Source organism: Gavialis gangeticus, unplaced genomic scaffold (assembly GCF_001723915.1).
Source record: "Gavialis gangeticus isolate Ggan-Ray unplaced genomic scaffold, GavGan_comp1, whole genome shotgun sequence".
NCBI lineage: Eukaryota > Metazoa > Chordata > Crocodylia > Gavialidae > Gavialis > Gavialis gangeticus.
This window is the reverse complement of record NW_017729029.1, coordinates 14,896,192-14,919,794: the sequence shown is the minus strand read 5'-3', so window position 1 is coordinate 14,919,794 and position 23,603 is coordinate 14,896,192. Positions and strand designations below refer to the sequence as shown.

General features: G+C 41.6%; 1 protein-coding gene across 1 annotated transcript in view; it reads right to left on the bottom strand.

The window, feature by feature from the left end:
- Positions 1 to 23,603, bottom strand: part of ADGRG4 (adhesion G protein-coupled receptor G4) — a 36,759-nt gene that overhangs the window by 5,769 nt on the left and 7,387 nt on the right. The window contains exons 6-19 of the mRNA XM_019521323.1: positions 22,344 to 22,476; positions 21,749 to 21,867; positions 17,790 to 18,003; positions 15,241 to 15,406; positions 14,961 to 15,110; positions 13,873 to 13,995; positions 10,639 to 10,684; positions 8,911 to 9,014; positions 6,452 to 6,573; positions 5,478 to 5,746; positions 4,167 to 4,263; positions 3,127 to 3,416; positions 1,892 to 1,993; positions 343 to 507 (exon numbers count right to left, since the gene is read on the bottom strand). Of these exons, the coding sequence (XP_019376868.1) occupies positions 343 to 507; positions 1,892 to 1,993; positions 3,127 to 3,416; positions 4,167 to 4,263; positions 5,478 to 5,746; positions 6,452 to 6,573; positions 8,911 to 9,014; positions 10,639 to 10,684; positions 13,873 to 13,995; positions 14,961 to 15,110; positions 15,241 to 15,406; positions 17,790 to 18,003; positions 21,749 to 21,867; positions 22,344 to 22,476 (2,100 nt within the window). The remainder of the gene's footprint in view (positions 1 to 342; positions 508 to 1,891; positions 1,994 to 3,126; positions 3,417 to 4,166; positions 4,264 to 5,477; positions 5,747 to 6,451; positions 6,574 to 8,910; positions 9,015 to 10,638; positions 10,685 to 13,872; positions 13,996 to 14,960; positions 15,111 to 15,240; positions 15,407 to 17,789; positions 18,004 to 21,748; positions 21,868 to 22,343; positions 22,477 to 23,603) is intronic.

Below are 23,603 nucleotides of genomic sequence, written 5' to 3'. Positions count from 1 at the left end.
AAGCCTTATTAAGAGGGAGACAAGATGTGCTTGGGAAGGAAACAATGCCAGGCTTTCAAAAACAAATTCTGATTTGGGGCGCCCAAGTTTAGAGACCTTTAAAGTGTGTGTGGGGGGGGGGGCGGCACGGGCTCTTCTTTGCTGGGATTCTTCTTTTGACAGTATCTACACTTAGCTGTGCCCAGCTGAAACAACCTGTGAGGGAGAATTTAGCCCACTGTTCTAATGTGGCCTAGACATGGTGGCAAAATGTCTCCTATTTCTATACTTTGGGGTCTGACAACCATTTGGTTTGCTACACTTTGCGTTCATGGAAACCGGTGTACGTTGCTTTCCTCTTACCTATTCTGAAGTTCATGTCCAAAGAAGTCCCCTGTAGGCAGCTGGAGCCATTGAAAGTTGAGCTTGTTCTATTAGATTTCATTGACTTAGTTGACTTCAAGGAATGGAAGAATAACTTATCCTCTAAATTTCTTGGCTTATATCCTGACCCTGACCCACTCCAGTCTGAAATGAGAGAGTGCAGAGTTTGGGAATGAGACAGCATACAGGAGGCAAAACTTTTGGTACAAGTGGCTTAGGGCAGGCATAGATTATAGCTTGGTCATTGTGGGCTGTGCTTGTTTGCAATATTTATTGCAGATGGGAATAATCTTGCTTTGATAAACCTACCTTAGAACTGTAAGCACTGACCACTACTGAAGGCAGGGTCCTGGCTAGATAGACCTCAGCTCCAATCCCACCTTGCAATTCTAGCAGTATCCCCATGCTTGGTGCAAGAGAGGACTGATGCTGAGAGCTTACACCTCCTTCATCCCATGCAGGAATCAAGTACAATTGCAGCCTTTTGGAGAGCCCCTCCAAAGGAGATGGAAAGCAGGTGGAGTCCTGATCTCATCCTCTCTGCATCAGACAGAGGTGGCCAAAGCCCTGGGGAGAAGATGCTGTGGATGCCACAGAGATGCACTTGTGCTCTCCTCCTGTCTTCCTGTCACAGAGCTGCACCATCCCCAACCCTAGCCTGTACTTTAAAAGCACGAGCTGAGGCGCAGTGTGTGTGTTATACAGACTGCTTCATTATAGATTATACATTGGTGCACTAATCTTTCTGAGGCAGGAGGTTTTTTCAACTGGCTTCTCTATGGCAGCACATGTAGGGCTTCTTGAGCTGTCATGTCACAGGAAGTACTGAAGGAAAACCAGGGAACCAGCTATCTAGTAATTTTATGCCACATCTCCAAAAACAGAATCTAAAATTAGGCCCACTGCATATGCAGTGTGTATTTGCCTATGCAGATTAACATTCTGCATAAACGTGCAATTTGCACCTACCCTGAAAGTGGGTGAAATGTGTTGTAGGTACAGGTTCAGAGGCGAGGCTGAAGCACCCCTGAAATACATGTCCTGTAGCCTCCTCAGCATACCAACTATTCACAGCATTAACTGAGGCCCAGTCTGCAAAGTCATTCACAGGGAGCCACCAAGATCTAATATGCTTCTACCACGTACTGGGAATAGCAGAAAATCTGCACTATTGGGGCACCACCTCTTCCCGCTGTAGTGTGAATGTGCCGTGAGGAACAGGCCCGGTACTGGGCAAGGGCATAAGTGTTTTCAGAGCCTTGAATAGCAGGTACTATATGGGTGCACCACAGGAAGATGGTGACACAAAGAAGTTGTTTAAGTCAAGTCAAACACTTCCATTAACAAAAATTATGACATTAGATAAAAGTATACCAAACAGCTTCCTTCCTTGCAGCTATCTCATTAATCTTAAATGCCAGCATAGGAGTAGCATAGTTGTAATACTAAAGCATTCCCATTTTAATTCTGATGCCATTAATAGCTTTACATGATGAGCCAAGAAAAGCAAGAAGCTTTCATGTCTTACCAGAATAATTATTCAGTCGAAACCTTCCCCAGCAGAAGTGTACACGGCACTGCTTCCTCACGTTCTCCTTCATGAGGCAGTGATACACAAAGATGAAGACCCCTGAAAGGAGAGGAGAGAAGAATTCAGGTGGTCTCCAATTGATTCACCAGCCTTCCTTTTCCTTCCTAAATATCTCGTGTGCTCCTCAGTCACAGGCATTTCCCCCTGCCTGTATTTATGTGAGTGCAGACCTGAACTGAGGGTTTTCTTCTTGATGTCTCCACCTGAACTGGCAGGTCACTGGAAAAGTCCTCTAGGTTTGGCATTGGGACAATCAGCTCATTCAGTGGGAGCCAGCTTTTTTGGCAGGTGTGACACAAATTAGCTCCACGTCCTCCTTGAGTGCCTCTCTGATCCCCTTTCCTCTGTCCAATCTGCTGCTCTGCTTTCTGCTCCCTACTCTGTACTCTCTGTCTGATCTCCTCCTCTGCTTTCTGCTTCCTGCCCTATCAGCTGCTGTGCTGCCCGTCCCCTTCCTGATATGACACATGCCACACACAGGGGCTGCCCATACAACCAGCAGCCACCTGCATGTTGGCCACCCTTGGCCTAGTCCCTGGAAAATCCCAGCATGCATTTCTGTGCCCAAACAAAATGGATCGTGCTTGCCCCTGAAATGGCACATAAATGAAAGGTGTTACAAGTTCTTCCCTAGTAGCCTATATTAGTGATATAAAGACATTCCAGATACCATCTTATTTACTCAGGGCAATGTTACTATTACAAAATCTAAGGCTGCCTATACACCCGCTTGGGAAGGTGGGCGTTTTAATGAGTGGTGCCTCAAGAGCCACTCTAATTAAAACACCGCAGTGTCATATGTATTAAGCCCCCACGCGTTTAAAAATGGCTGCAGGATGCTTTATCTAAACCTTCTTGAATGAGGTTTAGTTAAAGTGCCCCCATAGCCATTTTGAAATGCAGGGGCTTAATACACATGATGCTGCAGCAACGCCAGGTCATTTTTATTAGAACATGAAGCAGACTCAATTAATCGAGTCTGCTCTAATGTATTCTAATTAGAAGGCCAAGAAGCATGTGCATAAGCAGCCAATGGTACTAATGGTAGAAACAAAGCCATGCAACACCTTCCACTTCAATCAGATGATGCTCTGAATGTATTTACATATTACCCCCCAAAAAAATTGATACTGTGATGGCATATTTATGTCAGCCCTTCATACAGAGGTTACCTTGCAGTGTGTTACAAATGGTGAAGAGATACAGGAAACAAATCTTTACTGGTCCCCAGGCAAACAAGGCAAAGCCCCACGTTAAACCAAGCAAGACAGTTAAGCTCATGGTGCCTTTCAGGTCATGGAGAAAGCCCTGCTTCCAGTCCTTGGACCTTGTTCTTGTCTTTGATTTCATGAAATGGATTTGAACAAGAACAGCAATGAATACCACTGTGTTTATCAAAAATATGAAGCAGAAGTAGGCCACAACAGAGATGTAAAAGATGACATCATTTTGAATCCAACAGCTGCAGGAGGGAAGAAAACATACAGCATTAAAAATGAATAACTAGGTACCTCTTCTGGTATCAGCAGAGTACAAGGGTTGACTGGTTAGATTGTCTACAGATGATATTCAGTTAAGCCAGGAACAGATTCCTTCCCTTCTTCTTCCCCTTTACTCCAGCATGGTAATACAGATTCCTGTGATATGTAATTGCTTCCTTATGCAGCCGTGTCTGTAGCAAGTGCAAACACTCAACCTAGTCCTATTGCTAAGAGGGTCAGTATTCTCTTAGCTAGGGGCAGCAAAATGCAAGTAGGAGGCTTTCTAATGTAAAGATGGCAGAAAGAAGGTTAACAGACTTCCATTTTCCTTCCCTGGAAAAGAGGAAAGATTGAGGTGACCTCACTGAGGAGTCCAAAACTACAAGTGGTGTGATATGATGGATGAGATGCAACAATGAGAAGGGAAACAAACTGGGGCCTTCGACAATAGGTGGAACACCAGGCCAAATTATTCTACGTACAGGCTCCACTGAACTCATAGAACATATTGGAGCATATGAAGATGTCAAATTGGGATGCTCCAGTAGCAGAGAGTCCCCCAAAATGAAGAGGAATTGACACGTAAGGTGGCTGAATAGGGAAAAAGGGGTTGGAATGCAACAGAAGAATTAAAAGGAGGGAGGAAGTTTCTTCTAGCTTTTTTTCTCCTCTTCTGGCCTTAGCAGTCTACAGGTAAGCGAACAACAAAGAGCCTCAAACATCATACTCACAAATCAGTGAATGGGCTGTTGCTTTCAGACGGTGATATATTGACATAAAAGTCTTTTTTTATGATGAGTATGAGAGCAACCACAACAGCTGGTAGTCCTGATCACATGGGAGGCAAGAGAGATAATTAGCTGAGTTCATCTGAAGTCAGGCAGAAGGTGGGATCAATTTGCAGCTTATAATATAGACTAAATCAGAAATTCATAGCATAAGCTTTCATAAGCAATGGTTTGCTTCATCAGACACTGTGAAAGAGACATTAAATTAAAAATAAGACAATATAGAAGCAGCAACCTCTGATCTCTATGCCAATATTATTTTAGCACAGACATACATTGGGGAAGGGTGGGGGGTCAAATTATGCTGTTTTCTGCCCCTGAAGCTTTTTTGGAAATTGGTGGGATTCTGTATTTGTGATACAGCATAGTTAGCACTTTTATTTATGTAAATTGCAGATGAGTGGGAATAAAAATATCTCTGTTTGCAAAATTTTGGAGAGCTCCTGCACATCTGCAAAAGGGATCCAGTCTGCTAAATAACACCTACTGATCACTAGAAAAAGCCCAATGGTGGCAAAAGACAAATTGGCAGCAGTGCTTTGCACCACCAGCTAAAGGGGGCTGGCATTTTTCAACGGGCTTATGTTCATGTCTCCATTTCCACTCTCTTTTCTGTTTGCCACACTCCTGGCATCTCCTGCTTTTTTATCATTTTATGACGAATGATTGCTGTAGACAGCAACACTTGCACATGGCTGCCCCAAAACAGAGCTTTGTGAGGCCAATAGTCAGTGGAGTAAGTTGTATGGAAAATCAATATAGGCAACATATGACAGATGGTTTTTAAAAGAGGTCATTAAATGTAACAACTCTCCAGCCAACTCAACAGAACAACAGTCCCAGGACATTCATCCTGCTAGCGCCCACAGGGTGACCATTGTGTCCAAGAGGTAGAGACAGGCAGAGAGGCACCTTAGCCCCAGGCTCCTTTTCCTTATGCAGGTAGGGGCCAGTTACAATCTTGCTCCAACAGTGGATGTGGCTTACTCAAAAAGCCCTTGAGCACAGGCACTGACTCACAGACAGCACGGATCCATCACCCTTGAACCCTGCACTTGATGGACAGAAACTATCTGCTATTCTTCCCATGCATTCTCCCCTATCTGCTATTCTTCCCATGCAGCTGTCAGTAGGACACGCCTGGACTGCGGCATCCATCCTGAATCCTTGCAGTAGTGCCCTGTCCTGACACACTTTTGCAAACAGAACACTATCTCAAAAGCACAGCTATCCAGAGAGAAGCAGTTTACTTACCCCACCCAGCAATGCAAAATTTTAGGATGTAGTGTGGAATGTATATATTGAAGACTCTGACGAGAGCTAAGTACATGTGAACAGATTCCAAACCCATCCACGTGATGGCTACAAGCAGGAAGTAGTGAAGGAGCACAGCTACTGTGATACAAAGGCTGTGGTTATTAAATGATGACAGCCAGGAATTGACCAGGAATAGCAGGTTCAGCATCAGCAGTGCAGCACAGAGGTTGATCAGGATTTTGGAAGGATAATCTCTCTGAAGCTTGCTAAAATAGGAAGGAAAAGAGATGTGGCACCCATCCAGTGCTGTCATAGTGCAGTTGCCCTTGCAGCTGAAGCATTCTCCTATTTTTTCTCTAACACAAAGTAGTAGGAATGCATGCTCAGTAGCCTTAAAAATGGCTTCCTGTAGCATGAAGTGACTTACAGTGAAACCCATTTTTACCTGTCACTTCCCAAAGGAGAATTTCAAGGCAGTGTTTATATAGGAAAAGTCTTTTTCTGTACATTTCATTCAACACCTTTTATAGAATTGGGACTATATCATTGAGTGCACGTACTTTCAATGAAGATATCTCAGCCCCCTGAACGGATACTCTACCCATACCCAAGAGCATATGGAATGCATGTTAGGAACAGAGGACTTGCTAAGCCCCTATAAGAACAACCAGTATCAGATGCTTCAGAGGCAGCTGCAACAAACAATTCTGTAGGCAATTCTGAAATAACATATCCTGAACCTCCGTGAGTTGGAGGGTGGCTTATGTCCTGAAACATGATCATTTCAATCCAAATTATTTCACCATATTCACATATCCAAATCAAGTCTCATATCAAGTCTCATATCCAATTCAAATATCCTTCTGTCTTGTTAATCATAGTATTGATTGTACTGAAAATTCCCGCAGTGATTGTAAAGTCATTGTTGCTGATACTTTAAAAAATAATAAAGCAAAGAGGAATCAACTTACTCAAGTGCAAGGTATATCACCAATACTATCCCTAGGAAAAGGGAAGAGGCACCACATCCTGCATGGCTTATCAGAGTTAATATACGGGTATTCACAGAATCTACTCCAGTCCGGGATAAGTCCTAGATCATAATATAAAGAATTCCAGTCACTACCCTGACCAGGTCTGTGTCCGGCAAGAAAAGAAAATGACTCCATTTGCACATTGGGGAAGGAAACCAATTTTTATTCTGCGTTCTTTTAAATTGTTCTTAGCATTTTTTACAAACTGTTGACTTAAGACTATTGAAATCCTAGCAACGATGACAATATCTAGAGTTTAATATTTTGTGAAGAATTTAGAAAGGAAATATTCTTCCACTATCCCACAATTCCATCAGGATTCTGATACCACAGAAAACATTTAAGTTAAAAGGCTGATTTGCAGAAATCCTCAAACAATTGCAATCCATACTAGAAGAAGACCCAATTCTTAAAGAGATCTTTCCAGACCCACCCATCCTAGCCTTTAAACAAGCACTGAACCTTGCTAACCTCATCACCAGAAGCAAACTTCCTATGACCCAAACCACACCTAACAGATTCATACCACACCAGGACAAGAAATGTAAAACCTGCCAACACATCTCCACAACTCCCACAATAACTGCACCCCACAACAGAACCATCACCAGTCCTGGATCTTACACCTGCACCTCCAGAAATGTAATATATCTCATCCAGGACACTAAATGCCCTGATGGAAAATATGTAGGAGAAACCAAACAACTGTGCACCATAATGAACACACACCGGAAATCCATCAAAGACAAATATACCCAATTACCTGTGGGTGCACACTTCTCACAGGACAATCACTGCCTCTCTGAGCTCTCAGTTCTAATCCTCAAAGGGAACTTACAAAACACCTTTCATAGACGAGCCTATGAACTTCACTTCATCAATCTACTGGATACAAAAAATCATGGACCCAACACAGACATTGGATTTATGACACATTACATCGTGCCTGACATTTGACACACCAGGTAACTTGCCTTAAGATGACCACTTGAATTTCTTCACACTTTTCCCTCCCTTCCCTCCCATCTCTACCCTTTGTCTTCCAAACTTCCACTCCGACTTCACTGACTTCTTGCTAAGACTAGCTTCTTTTCTACCTCGGAGAACTCATAACAGCAGCAGAGTCTCCCTATGCCTAAAGAGGGGTGTTTGTGCCCAAAAGCTTTTCAAAGAACTTTTTTCCAACTATTTAGTTGGTCTAATAAAAGACATCACATCTACTCAAAGAACCTTGCCTGCCAATTTGCAGAAGAAACTCTAGCTTGTTAAAGTGGTGGTTGCTGGGAGTATGTGCTGCAGAAACGTGCTAGATATATCCATGTCTGAGAGGACACATCAAGTCAAAACTACTACCAAGCACAGGGCTCTGAAAACTATCCAACAGAATGGGCCTCCTTCCCATACAGTAGTTCCCAAAGATGTTTGTGACATGACTCTGGTTTCCTGCCATAGTCTGTTGCTATCGCTATGGCTTAATGTGACTCTGGAACCCTGTGTTTGCAGAATCCGGTACCCTCTGTGCTGTTAAACAGTTATTACACATTGCAGGAATGGCAGTGGATAAAAAATGTGGTTTTAAAATTAAGTTTAAGCCCATTGCTTTAATTAGAAACAAGATAGACCGCCTGAACTGCACAACATCCAAATCTTCCCGTCAAAGAAACATTTTTACTACCACAGATGGTTCTTGCCTCTATCTCTGTGTAGGGTACTGCTGACCTCTAGGGGACACTTAGGTTAAGCACAACTATGTGTTTAGCTTCGTGTTGCATATGCCAAAGGCAAATAATAACTCTCAAGTTACCCCTTGTGGGGTTTTTACCTCTTGGCTGGTATCCAATCCCTAGTTTATTTGGAATTTCCCAGCCGTTGTCACTTTTTGTTGCAACTCACTCCTCATTCTTCACCTGTACCTAGCCTGTTTTGATATTAAGCTTTGGGGAGCTGGGATTTTGCTAAAGAAACTAGTGCATGCTTGATGCCATATATGTAAAAGATGATAATATTGGTCTTTTCCATATTTACATTCAGATCCATTTTTAGATGGATGCTTTCAGTAATAAAACTTTCAGAGAAATATAACAGCAGTTGCCAGGTATTTGGCATTACCACCATATTTCCAATACTGAAAATTATGCAGTAACATTAGTGAAGCAAAATTGTAAAGATGTAGGGACAGCTGCTGCAAAAATGAATTTGTACTGGGTTTGAGGGTTCATTCAGGGTGTGGCTTGGTTTTGTCTGTCGTAAAATTTCTTATCTTGTTATTAATTTTTAAAGCAAGATACAGTTCTCCAACAGCTACATTAGAAATAAACCTTCTCTATTCTCTCCTAAGAATCCAATGCTGATAGTTTAGTTTTAGAATTTTTTTGCAGATGATTCACAGTACTTACCATCAGGATTCCAAAATGGGTAAGATGGTTACAATAACAGATTGTATAATTCATATCCGTGTATTTCACTTCACACCCAGATGTATTCCAACCACCTAGTCCATCTGCCCAGCACAGAAAAGAGATTTTTATCTAGAGTTAGTCATGCCCAGTCATTTATAGCTCTGCAACATGCACAATGTGTGAATATGAGCTGAAGTTAGTTCAGTATACAGGTCAGCTTACAGCACGCATGGGTGAGATTTCACACAGGAACATGCAACTTGGAAGGCTGCCTAAGATTTAAAAAAAATTCTGACTACATTTGGCAGCTGAAGAAATATTGGAAGTAATATTATATATCTATAAATACATATTTATATAATATATTCTTTATTAAAGACATTTCTAGCATTGTAGTTACAAAGAAAACCTCCCCCAAACCAACCGACATTAAACCAGTACAGTCTTGTCTTCCTGAGTCTACAGAAAACGCTAGAATTTTGTTCTTTCCTTGCAAAACCACAGATATTCAAAGCTCTAATTGTGCATTTTGGGGGAAAATAAATGATCTTCCAGAAACCCTCAATTTCTCCCTTCTTCTCCCTGCTGTTTTGGATGTGCATGCCCTTCCAGAGAGAGGTGACCAAAGGGACCCAGTGAAGACGGGCATGCAGGACCTGCTGTCCCTTCTCAGGCATGCTGGAACTGTTTAGCGTTGTCTGCACATGTATCCTAATAAAATCAATATGTTTGAGTGTGCTGACAGGGATAGGCTGCCATATTTAACCAGCAAATCGGGAAGGCTCTCTCCTGAGCCTCTCATTGATTTGAGTAGGGGAATATTCTTTTTTTAATGGGCGCTCTACCAGGAAGTGTGTGTTAATGATGCAGCTGGCCTATGTTAAAAGCAGAGGCTGAGTACAAGCAGTGATGAGCTAACCTCCAAATACTGGTCCTCATCCCCAGGAATTCTCAGAACTTTCCCATTGGGACACTGGCCAAAATGCTGTAATGGGTCAAGCAAAACCCAGATGCAGATGTCCTGAGAACCCAGTGGCCTGACCCAAAGTTTTTGGCCTCCCCTCACCCCAGCTCCAGTGTTCTTATGCCCCTTGTACTACATTTCATTCCCTACAGTGGAGCCAGTTGAGTTGCTCCTGATTCACACCCATGTAAACAAAGGCAAAATTAAGCCCACCAAGTGTGCTTAGAAAACACAAGGAAGCATCTTCCATAAAAATTGAAGCATTGGTTTAACTGGTTGTAATTCAACCCAAACACCTGTTTAATAAACTGCAGTTATAAAAAGCACCACTTTATACCAAACTCTAACAGCACCCTTTACTGAATGAGTCCAATCCAGTTGTACATCTCAGGTGAAGTTGACAGCAGCAATACTTTGCACTTCTGTTTTTATCTGAGTGTTTTATGGTGTCTTAACACATTACGGTCTCACAGCAGCACTGGTAAGAAGTACAAAACTGTCATCTCCATTTTACAGGTGACTCAACATCAGAGCAAGGACAGAACCCAAGTCTCTAGTGGCCGTCTGTCTTTATAATGCAGTGATCTCTTTAGTAGCTATCTCCTGACTCCCAGTTGCAGGTCCATCTTTCCCTTTTGGAGTTTCATTATTCATAACAGGTCACTAATACCAATTTTAAACTTGAATTACATTATTTCTACTCTTAGTAAAATTTAGCTTTACTTAAATTTATCTTTGCTTTTATTCTATGTAGTACTTACTGTTCTTCATAAAGTCCCAAAACACACAGCGCACTGTAGCATTGTCCTGAAAGAAAAGAGAAGGGTTGTTCTTTGACATTTATTGACATTGCTTTCTAGCATCTGCTGTGTAACAAGAAGGGAATTGTTAACCCCAGGTTAGATTCCAAATCCTAATCTTGGTTTGGCAGAGCTTTTAGCAGCAGGATCTGGCTCAACAATAGCCACAGCATGGCCTCCTTGAACCAAGCTTCCTCCACAGTGCCCTGCCAACTTGTCCTGAGTTCAGCTAACAATAAGAAGGGACCTCTCTCTCTATGGTTAGATACATCTTAGTCTTCACTAGGACTATGAACCATGTTACTGAGTGTCCTGGTATTTGTGCGGGTTTTGGTTGTAGCGGTGTTGGTCTAAGGACAGAGGCAGACAAGGTTCTTTGGGTAAATCTGATATCTTTTATTAGACCAAGTAAATAGTTGGAAAAATTGTTCTGTGCGAGCTTTCAGGCACAAACACCCTTCTTCACTTTGCTCTGAATTTTTCAACTATTTCGTCGGTCTAATAAAAGATATCACATCCACCCAAAAAACCTTGTCTGCCTGGTACTCGTAAGGTACTTACCTCAGGTTGGGTTTCTCAGCTATCTCTGGACTCACCAATGACTCCCCTACTTACTGGAAGACTGTCCTCCTCGTATCAAGGGACTGTTGACAACAAATTATGGGATTATGGAGACCTAGAAGGCAGGGTAGATTTGCACCTTATAGACTAACCAAAGTAGACGTGTATGCAAACTACATCTCTCTGCTTATGGACATCTGCCCACTGAAAACTGTACTATGAATACCAACAATATCTCTTGCACTGCCAAAATCCATCAGCTGGTAACAGTTTCTATCTGTCATCTATCTTGGCTAGATTAGAAAGGGCATCCTAGAGGTGAAGGATTTTTCCATCACCAGTCTCTGAGTTCACCCTGCCCTTCTTTCATTGTAGTAGCTATGTTGTTCCATAAGATTTAGTATACTGTAGCGCACTGGTGCTCAATCTTTTGGCCCTATGAGCCAGATGAGGGGTCTGGAGTTGGTCCATAGTCCAGATTGGACCCCACCTGCCACAATCAGGCCCCAGGGATCTTGTCCCACCTCCACCTGGTCCCACCCACCAGAATCAGGCCTCAGGGGCCCTGCACAACCTCCACCTGCCAGGATCAGGCCCTGGGGCCCCATGCTGCATTTACCTGGTCCTGCCCACCAGGATCAGGCCCCGGGGCCCTGTGCCATCCTGTGGCCCCATGTACTGGGATTGGGCCCAGTGTCATCCTGCACACCTGATCTAAACTACAGGGCCATGGCCTGCAGGGTTCCCCAAAGACCCATAGGCAGCCCCAGAGGCCAGATGACAGTACCAGGGGACCAGTGGCTGAGCACCTCTGCTGTAGTGCATTGTATTTCCCATGACTGTCCATCGATTACTACAGAAAGAATGAAAGAGTATTATATATTCAAACTAGACTGATTCCTGTACTTAATATCATTGGATCTGCATAGTTTTCTGCGGAGGCATAGCTAGTTACAGGCAAATCTCAAATGATTCATCTTAGTGTGCCATTCTGAGAGTGCATGCAGTTAGAAACTGGGCTGAAAAGAAAATCATGAGATGTAATATCTGCTTCAGAAAGCAGATATGTCATAAAAAGCTTTTTAAAAACTTTTTAGTATTTTGGCTAACAGGCAGTTTCAAAGGTACGCAAAAATAGAACTTAACAGCCTATTTCAAGCAGCATAACAGAATAATGGAATTTCCTAATAAATGTTGGAGTTGTTCTTATAACATATTATCCAGTTCATCCATTTGAGTCATATCATAATACTATGGTTAGTTTGCCCAAAATACAATTTATCTAGCTTGCTTGCTCGCTTGCTTCCTTTAAATATATTTGTAGGCACAAGCAGCTCCCAGACAAATATTCTACGAGATTTGAGAATCTGTGGACTGTCAAGTACAATTAGTTGGAAGGATGAGGACGCAGGTTGGCTAAGTCTCATTAAATATTTAATCAGGATGTTTTAAATGGTTGGGGGAAAATCAGAGAGCCCATGTGGCCTTTTGGATTAAGAGTAAGGGGGGAGTTTTAGACTCCATTTCTAGAGTTTTAGACTCCATTGCCAGAATTGAGCGTAAAGAGCATATTGCTTTAAATGTAAAATTTTAAAACTCAGATAAAATTTGATCATTAACCAAGTATACCTTATTAAATATTTAGGTTGAACCCTGTGCTGCAGTATATGGGTAGCCATTGCACCATAAACATGTGCAATGTAGACATCTTATGAGTGAACCCTATCTTCAAAATGGGTTTATCTGTGTTTGTGGAGATTGTTGCCTTTTTCTCCCATTGAGAGAATGCAATGATGCGTTTGTTCTTTTTTGGCAAGGAAATTTGAATTACCACAGTGAGTCACTGGAAGACAAATATTAGAGTCTGTTTTATAGATTATAAAGTATGTCATATGATCATCTTCCACTACTGCATACTAAGTCCTATTTCTGCAGGCCAGCTTCCTTATTGGGTGGAGCACTTTTGTTTCTGTAGCCGTAGCATCCCACCTCAGGGCTGAATTAAGGCTTGTTTCAAGCTGATCTGACACTAACATTTTTCAATTCCCCTCCCTACTCACACCTGCAAAGAAACCTCAAAACATTTCTTCTGGATCTAATAAAATCCATCTCACTGTGTTTTTAAGTAGCAGTACTTTTATTTTTCTTTAAATGAATTTCAGGTAAACGTAGACTGAAGCATTGTTTCAAAACAAAAAAAATCCAAATATTTTGTTTTGAAAATCTTATCAAATATTTTGATGTTTATTATTACTATTTGCCAGATATTTGCAAAATTTATTAATTAACAAATAGTTCTGGTTGACAAACCTGCATTTTACAGTGACCAGACTGTTCATCCAAAATTTTTCACCCAGGTCTACTCAAAGCAAGGAAGGAAATGAAATGCCCCTGGCAGGTACCTAGAGATGGGATAAGCAAACACATGCCTCCACAGCTTGTGTGCATTAAACAGCGAGCCTGAAACCCATGCAACATGGTTAATCTTGCTGTTGATGTGTGGCCTACAGAGATCTGTCCAGTAGGAAAGCTGTTTTTAAACTGGCAGCAAGAGAGATAAACTTATTGCAAAGATGACATTTGGAGACCTGGGATTAAATGAAAATGCCATACCACTAAATGAAAATGCCATACCACATTTTGCTTTCTATGCTCTAAAATAATATTGACTGGCTCTTTGAGGTTCTGAATGGATACGTTTTCAATGCTGGCGCTCACAACGTAAGAGTTCAACATTTCATTCTCAGAATTGCCACCCTGCAATGGAAAGATTAAAAAAAAAAGAAGAAAAAGTTCAGGTTACTCAGTTTTCTAGCAGAACAACTATTCATTGCTGATTCTGTTTTTAAAATTGTCTTTCTTGGAAGTGGCAATGAGCCAAACACACTAGGATCCTAATTTAATTCAGCTCCCTGCTATTTTATTAGAAAATGTAGTTAGTGGCAAAATCACAGAGACATACAGTCTCCCAATTAGCTGAAGCAGAATACAGGGGAAACAGCATTGAATAGGTCGGGAAAGCTGCATAACTATTTCCCTCCAGCAAGATATCTAACAGCCTGTCTATTAAACCAGTGGTCTCCAAACTTTTTTTGATTGCGCACCCCTATCAGTAAAACATTTTTGAGCGCACACCCCTAAAATATGTATTTTCTTCCCGCACCCCAATGGGTCGTCATGCGCACCCTCTGGGATGCATGCACCCCACTTTGGAGACCACTGTATTAAACTACTAGCCAGGAAGGCCTACTGCCTGTGAACTCTACAAAAGGTATGCTAGGCATGCCTCCTTGTATGTGCAGAGACATGCGCTGAGTGCTATAGCAGTCTGTCTCTTGGCTTTTTTGATGTGCTGCAAGTGCATGCCAAAACATAACGGTCTTAAAGGTTTCCTATCAGCATTGTTATTCCTTCTGCAAGCATTCATAACTCACACAAAGGGAGATCACATTTTGTCATTAACCTGGCAGACCTCAATTTCTACAGGTAGTGATCATGGAAGTGGAAAGGGCTAGTTAAACCGAACAGCATGCTCCCCACCATGGCACAGAAGTTTCTTACTGCACATTTTTTGGTGCATGGTCCCATCTAGCTGTAAATGTGCCAGTGATGTAACTTCCACTGTATAACATCTCAGCACTGGGTACTTTTCCCTGAACACTGCAGGAAAAACAGTTTATCTAAGTGCTAGGTTGCTAGTGCGAGCAAATGGCCATATTTACCACAAAGAGTGAAGTTGTGCCAAAGAAAGTAAACTGGATCTTCGGATGATCTTCTGGATCAAAAGAATGGATCCCCAAGTATTCCCTCATTAATCTTGGCAAAAACACAGAGGCCATGGCCTTTTGAAAGGGTGTTTCTTGTATATCAATCTGTCACAAAGAGATCAATCTGTCAGAGATATGTCTGCCTAAAGCTTTGTGGCTGTCACACAACCATAGAACTGCTGTTTTTTGCACTTGGGTACAGCTTACAGTCTTATTTCACATGCTTTCCTCTCACCTTTGGATCCGTGTCTTCCTTATATGAGGTAACCCCAAACGCCAGTCCTTGGAAACTGCTAGGATCTGGATGCATCACAACCAAAGCCAGGGCTGCTGTTATTATCGATGCATTCCTCCCAGGATAGGTCATTCTGTAACCTATCTGTTCAATTGTCCTTAAGACCCTTTATTGAGTACAGCAGCAAGAAAAAGAAAGACACCTTGAAAAGTTCCTACTATGAAGACATTTCCCACCCAATCAGCAGGAGATTAGTCTGGGTAAGGATTGTGGCTGAGCCCCACATGGACATATTACTGCATTAAACTGGCAAGTCTTATGACTATTTAAAAATGGAAATGGAGAAAGCTAGCTCCATTTATCAGCTGGAAGACCTGACAACAAAGTACATGCCACATATTCACTTTTCTGTTCAGCCTTGATGGAACTGGTTTGCCAGTCTGAGACTGCAGCATTGGAGAAAGGGTATTTTTTATTTGGGGAGCACATAGAAAGATGCCCTGCAATCATAGCCTGGATGAAATCTGAACTCTGCCTCCTTGAGCTGGTCTCGCTTTCTAAGACACCATTTCAAAATAACCCTGCTTCAGATATATTTCATCAGGTCCAGGTGAACTAGGATTCACAGTGGGAGTCATCAGATGGCTCAGCATTGCAAAGTCTATTCTAACGTTTCCTGAAGCATCTGGATCCAAGATTTTGGTCTGTTATCAGGGTATCATGCCAGCACTTATGGAATCATTTAGGGACAGATATTTCTGAGAACTCATCATCATCATCATTCCCTCTGGCTTTTCATCAACCATTGGAACCAGATGGACCAGTCCATGCATCACCCTTCTAGCACACCTTTTCTGCACTTTATATAACAAATGAGGCTGAATTATGGAGCATTAACACACCAGGGGGTTTCTGCCTGGAATCATTTAAAATTATTATTATCAATTTGTAATAACTAGAGTCTCCAGGTAGTAATAGGACCCTAGCACACACATGTGCTAGATGATGCTCTCTCCCAAAATTGTATAGTCCCAATGAGTAGCATTCAGTATAAACAGAATTCCTTGGGCTTCTTCACTTTTTGTACTTGAAAGCACACCCTGAAGGGCAAGGCTGGTTCTGTGCTGGTGGTAGGCACAGTGCCCACCCTGCACTTAGCGGCATGGATGACTTCTGTGGGGTGGAGAGTATTGCTAGAAGGATCACGACACCACCCTCCACTTTATATCTGGCACATTTCACAAACTATTTTGGCATCTTTTCCTTTCAGGCTTCTGCACTGAGAAAAACAATGCACCTTTGCCCACTGCAAAGAGCTCAGCAGTCCCATGCACTTTTCCCCAGCCAAAGAACAAGACATGAAAGCATCATTTTCTTTGGAAATGTTGTTACAGGCCAAATAGGATCCAAGCCTGGGAAACCTGCAAATAGCAGTAGTCTGTAAGTCAGAGGGGGCTGGAGATAAGAAAAGATGTGAATCTGGTGCTGAAGGACATGCAGGTACTAGAGGTGTTGGTTGTAGCTGTCTTGGTCTAAGGACACAAGCAGACAAGGTTATTTGGGTAAATCCGATATTCTTTATTAGACCAACTCAAATAGTTGGAAAAATTCTCTTTTGCAAGCTTTCAGGTATAAACACCCTTCTTCAGGCAGCAGAAGTGTCATGCAGGTATTAGTGCCTTTATCAGGCCAGTTTTAAAAGCTGGTGTCTGAAGTTAGGTTCCTAAGTCCAGCCACAGCCATCCAAGCAAGAAACATGATTTTCAGAGGTATTGAGCCAGCCACCTGGCCAGGACTTTTGAAACCCTCCACAAAAGGAACCCAAAATGGGCTTTCAGCACCTGTTTCTAAAAATGTTTGCTGAAACAGGCGTCATCTGCATGAACCTCAGGAGTGTATCCTGCCCACTTCACCAGGATGGCTTCTCCCTAATTTCTGGGGCTCCAAGCTGAGATTGCCAAGAATATGGCCAGTTGTAGTGACCTTTGTGAAACACATGCTGGTGACAACACTGATTAATCCTCTTTTCTCAGATCAAACCAGCTTTTAACACTTTCTCTACATCTTCTTGGAGTGTGATATCCATGGGGCAGACACAAGAGTGCATTCTCCATGTTTGTGCAACCCTTGGAAGCAGCAGCAGCTGACATGTTTAAACAAATGGTCCCTAAACTTTTTGTCCTATGTGGACATCTCCAGACACACTTTGGATCAGCCAATACAGGCCGTAAAATAATTCTGGCATGTTTTTCTCTGAACATTTGAAACCTTGAATTTCTCCTGCCTCTTAGGGTTCTCTGTGCTGCACAATATTGAGTGCCCACAAGATTAAAACCAACTGAATCAGCCACATCTTCCCATAAATATGCAAGCCTGGGGAATATTACAACATTCGAGATACAATCACCATCTCTTCTCATGTGGAAAAATCATGGAATAGCTGCATTAGGACGCAAGATTTTTTTTTAAACCAATGAAACGTATAAATCATTCCTTAGTACTTTCATTTGGCTTTGTGCAAGTGATTTTCAGGTAGTTATCTAACTTACTTGTTGGTCACTTTGTGCAAACTTTGCATATTATTTTGTTTCAGCAAAACAATTTTCAGTATTTCTAGTGTGGTCTTTGCCAGCGTCATGCTTATCTCACTACAGTTTGCAAAGTCAGCAGTTGTATCTATGATGATCTTCATTTCTTCTGCCTCCAGTTGTGTAAAGTTTACAATCAGATTTAAAATGTGCTCTGCAACATCCTGTGCATTCTCTGCAATAGGTGAAAAAACATAGGTGTGACTTATATGACAAAATCCTAGTGCAGCTCCAGTGTTCAGCTGGCATTAAACAAATGTGTGCCTCTACTGAACTGGCCTGTATAAGAACAAATGTCTAATAATTAGTTAAAGATTGAAAGATTTGAAGTTTCTAAATCAGAAGTGAATCCAGGGGGGTGCAATGGTGCAGTTGCACCTTCCCTCTTTGATTCCTGGACCACTGAAAGCATAAAACCGACTGCCTGGCAGTGGCAGCAGTATTTCTATTCAGGCAGCAGGGAGGGAGTCAATTGGCTTCATGGCTCGTTCAAATCTACCTGTTTCCCTCTAAACTCTTCATTCCACAGATGTTAATCACCTTCTCTTCCTTTTAATGGTCTTGATGTTCCACTGATTAACCTAACATTTCTTCTACAGTTCTGCTGTCCAGTAGCTGCTCCTGGTCATGTAGCTCCTGTTTGACAGCCCTGAAAACTATTTTTAACTCTACCTAAAAACATTTACTCAGGCATGAAAATGTTAGCTCAGGTGAATATTAACTCAGGTATGCAAATACCTTTCTGTGAAGTATTGGATGCCCTGTCAAGATGCTCAAGAAGGCTAGAATGTTTTTATGCATTTGAAAAAGATGTACATTAAACTCTAGTGACTACAGGACTAATAAAACAATATCTTTTGATTATCTTTTGCTTAGTTTGTTGTGCTTTTTTAATACATGATATATGATATATCAAATTAATGCACATTTCAGTAAAGATGCACTTGTTCTTCCTTCGATCTTAAACTAAATACTATAGCCCTTGGGCCCTAGCATATTAGTAAAGTTTCTAGTTTCTTTTTACATGGAGAAAAATGTGTTGTGTTACATCTGATGGTGCACCAAACCATTTGCACCCCCCTTTTCCAAATCATGGATCTGCCTATGTTTCTAATCCAGAAGTTTGGTTAAATTATGTAATAAACAACCCTAGTGCAATTAAAATCATTCCTCTAAGATTCTATTGCTAGCAGAGCTCACTTATGTATAAATTTAAATACACTAGTAAACTATATGCATACATTAACAAGGACATACACCTCAAGATAGCAGTGATCCGCTCTTTATTGCATCTGGTCTGTTTCTTTCTGAAGAACTCTGATTACCAGTGCAAAGACCTTGATTTTTTCCTTCATTCATCTTTTCATTTTGGCCCTTTGATAGCTCTTCTTCATTGAAACGATCTCATTTCAGCCATAAAGAGACATCAGATATCTCAGAGGTATGTTAAGCACATACTTCTGAGGTTTTAATTCTGTAATGGAATAGTACGTCCCCAAACGTTTGTGTTCTGTTTTGCTTCCTTCTGTTTAACCACTTTGGCCTACTCAGGGAAGTGAAATAATCAGCAGTCCCTCAAGCCAAGCATGATCTCTACGTAATTAAGAGTCCCATCATTGAGCCACAGACCCGTCTGCAGAAATTGCAGGTCTTTCCACAGGGAAGAGTAGGCTGCAGGCTTTAGGCTCCTTTTCCTTCCCCTACACTCTCTCTTCTTTGCTTCAAGGGCAAGACACTTTACTTGGAAACAGGCTGCCACTTCATTAAGGTTGCAGCACCACTGAAGTCAGTTGGTAGTCAGCTCCTCCCAGCTTTTGATGTTGGCATCTGTTTTCTTGAGGCCTGTCTTCAATGTGTCCTTGTAACATTTCTTCTGGCAGGGGTATTGTGGAGTTCACTTTTCCCAGTGCACAAATAGGCTTGGGGAGGTGAGTATGTCAGAGGCATGGCATCTGTTGTCTATGGAGCAGTTCCACAGCTGATATTCCAGTCACTGGAACTGGCTTCATTACTGGAATAGGAGCTGCCATTTAACATTTAGGGCTATTTATTTTGTATATAAACCTAGTCAACCGGCTTCATGACAAGTCCAAATAATATTTTGTTCAACAATGAGCTGGTTTGGAGTTTGCCTCTTCCCTATTCAACACTGCACAGTCCCCCAGAATAACTTGGCTGGGAGCCGCCTAGGCACCATACATAGGCGGGTGACTTTCATCCCATGTGAGCAACAAACTGGATGAGCGTGTCTGCACACAAGGTGTGTCTACACAAGCCACTAAATGCACCATAGACTAATTCTACTGCACATTAGTGTATCAGGGGAAAAGCTGTGGTAATGCACTAATGCACAGTAGAATTAGCCTACTGCGCATTAGTGTCACTAAAAGACTGTGCACTGGTGCTAACTGTGCAGTAGCACTGGTTACTGCACATTGAGTTAGGACCTGTTATTACAGGTACCAAACTTAATGTGCAGTAACTATGGCACATTAACGCATGTGTAGACATACCCACGGAGGACTCTGAGCTTAAGGATCTGAGATTTGTTCTTAATTGTCTTTCAATAATGCTGATAGTGGCTTCCAATATAGTGCTAAATGATTGCTTAAAAACGGAATGTGTCAATTAGCTGTCACTTCATCTTGCAGAGCAAATTTTCAAGGGACAGAAAATAAAGCTGTTCTAATGCAGAGTCTAAACTATGGAGGAAATGGTAAAAATTATTGATGAACATTTATTCAAACTCCAAGTGAATTTCATTTCAATCGCATTCACAAGACTTTGGCTTTGTTTCCTATGAGCATTTGCTTGCTCAAACTTTCCTGGCACAAAGACATCCTAAAAGCGCATGCTTAGCTTGGATATGCACAAAAAGCAGATTGTGGCTTTTCCATGGTGGAAATTTGCTATTCAACGTTCACATTCTGCTCCTCTTGCTGCAAATCCTCTACATCCACTGGGTTCCACATCACATCTAAAGTCAGCACAGCTCTATGTAAGCACAGAGGTCCTTCACATGGCTTAGTTTGCTGGATCAGTGCCTGGTTAGTTACATAAGCCACACAATATTGTCTCTGTTTCCTCTTCGGGTGACTGATGCAGCTATTCGTCATGGCACAATATGCAAATATCATCTAATGATATAAAATGGATCCTTTTTTGTACATTACATCAGTTAGAGCAGTGCTTCTCAAAGTGGTGGTCCATGGACCAGTGCTGGTCCGCAAGCCACTGGTTGCCAGTCCGCAGTGAGTTGCCAGGAAAGAAAGAAATATATTTTCAGAAGCATAACACCGATATGTCATAGTGCCACAGTTCGTCCGTTCCAACCCTCCAGGCGACGTCACATCGTGCAAGGTGAGGAAAGAGAAAGAAAAGGCCAGTCGCGCATTTGTGTAGCACTGTTACACGCAGTTGCTGCCACCAGCTGAACCAGGCACCGGTCCCTGGCCCACTGGAAAAAAAATTGCCAGTCTGCCACTTCAGATAGTTTGAGAGGCACTATGTTACAGCATGGTATTCCAGTGGTCTATGTAGAGTTATGCTTCACAGTCTGAATGATCCACAAATGAAAGGTAGTGTGATGTGTTAACAGACAATTTATAAACAGGATAAAAAGGCAAAATCCATCAAGTTATTCATTGTGACTTGTTTATTTAGTTCCAAAAACTGTAATATGGAGTCAAGATAAAAAACGAAGTCTCAGAATGACAGTCAGAGAAGGCTGAAGAAGGGCTGCAAAAAAAATTCATATTAAACAGAAAACACTCTACAATGAACAAGTGAGCGTGCCATGCATAAGAATAGTTACCGCTTCCATGTATCAGATACTTACACAGACAAACCATTTAAAAATGTGTTATGCAAAATTTGTTTTCCTTTGTTCCATTGTATTACTAAACTTTCTGGAACCTTACCTTCTGTTATGGTGATATATTTAAGATCCAGAATATTATTTGGAAGTTCTTTCAGTAATTTGCATACAGACAGATCTGGTCTTTTCCAACGAGCTTTCTCATGCTCAATATTGATTCTACTAAAAAAAATAAAAGCAGCAAGCATTATGTTAATTGAAAACAAATATGTGATTTTCCATGATTTTATTGGCTTGCAAATAGAGAGCTGCAAACATTTAACTGATTTATTTGTTTTCAAAAATAAATTTCAGGCCCAAGCCTTGGTGCAGTGTCCAGGTAGCATATTGCAAGCATCAGCACAAACCGCAAGGCAATTTGAAGTTTATCTAATATAGAAGGTGTTCTGTGTTTGGGGTGGTTTAATATATTATGGAGTATCTACTCTTCTCTAACGAAGCAGAAGATTGGCTTCCTAGGGTGTCCCCTTACATATGGTGCAGCGCAGGAAGAAACACATGGGGACTGAGGTCCCTTCTCCTACAGACCATGCTACTTTGGCAGTCCCCTCCTATCTTGTTCCTATTGTGTTCCCTCTTGCTGTCCATGCAAGGATCTGTGTAATCAAGGATAAAGGGAAGATGATCTTCTCACTTACCAATGCCTATTGGCCAATTGTTGAGGATTTTTTATGCAGTTGAGTTCAGTTTTGCCAGAAGCAGTAGTCAGTGGCCACAGGTAGGTCCCTTTGTATTCTGAATGTGTGGGGTTTCCTGGGCAGTTTCCTGGATCTAAGAACAACATTTTTAGAACTATTCTTTATAAAGGTTGCCTGAGCTAAAAGGAGGCTTCACTGACCCTCATTCTAAATAGGCTAGATATTCTTTTCTATTGAAACACCACTATAATTTTTGCCTCTGCTGTTGCCTTGACAGGGGAATTTTACATGTTTACTTGACAATCCTCTTTTTTTACATACTGTTTCCCCTGAGGCACTTTTCCTCTTAGTCTAATGAGTTCAGTTCTCTGGAAAGATGCTGGATTGTCAGCACAGGAAATTACATTTAATCACTGAGTACATACAGCGCCATAAGGGACACTGCAAGCTTCTTTGGTAGATCACCTGTGTGGAAGGTGAAAAAAAGTTAACTCTGTTATTGACCCCTGTAGTACTTCCCTCACTGTCTTCCCCCTACCTGGTCAATAATATTTTTCTAGCATTCCTTCATTACCCACTTAGTAGCTTTTCAACAAGGACTATATTTTCAATGCTGTACTCTGTGGTTGATTTTTTGTAATAGTCTTTTTTATTGATGAATTGTGTCAAAAAAGGTTTTGAAATTCAAGGATGTGCTGGGTGCATCTACATGAGACACTAAATGTGCATTAGACTAAGTCTACTGCTCATTAGCACATCACGCAAAAAGCATGCTGTGCTCATGCACAAGAGACAGTCTAATGTGCATTAAGTGTCACAAAAAAAATTCTTCTGCACTAATGTGTAGTAGCACTGATTACGGTGCATAAAGTTAGTACCTGTTATGACAGGTACTAAACTGAATGTGCCATAATTACAGTGCATTAATGAATGTGTAGACATTCCAACTGTTCCTCTCTTTTCTCATTACTTCTCGATATTCAGACATTGAAAAGAAGTGTATACAAGTCAATGCAAAATGTTATTAGCAAACCAGGGTATGATCTAGAACCCAGTGAACTCAACAACAGGTTTGCTGCCCACTTCAATGATCCTTACACCTGGCCTCCTGGAATCAAATATTATTTGCTGCTATAAATTTTCCAAAAGACTTTGGCAGTGCATCTACAGAGAAGTTAGGATGTAATCACAAACCTGTGACCTAGAACAAGATGACCTAGAACTCAGAGGGTGGTGGTGGATGGGTCATATTCGACCTGG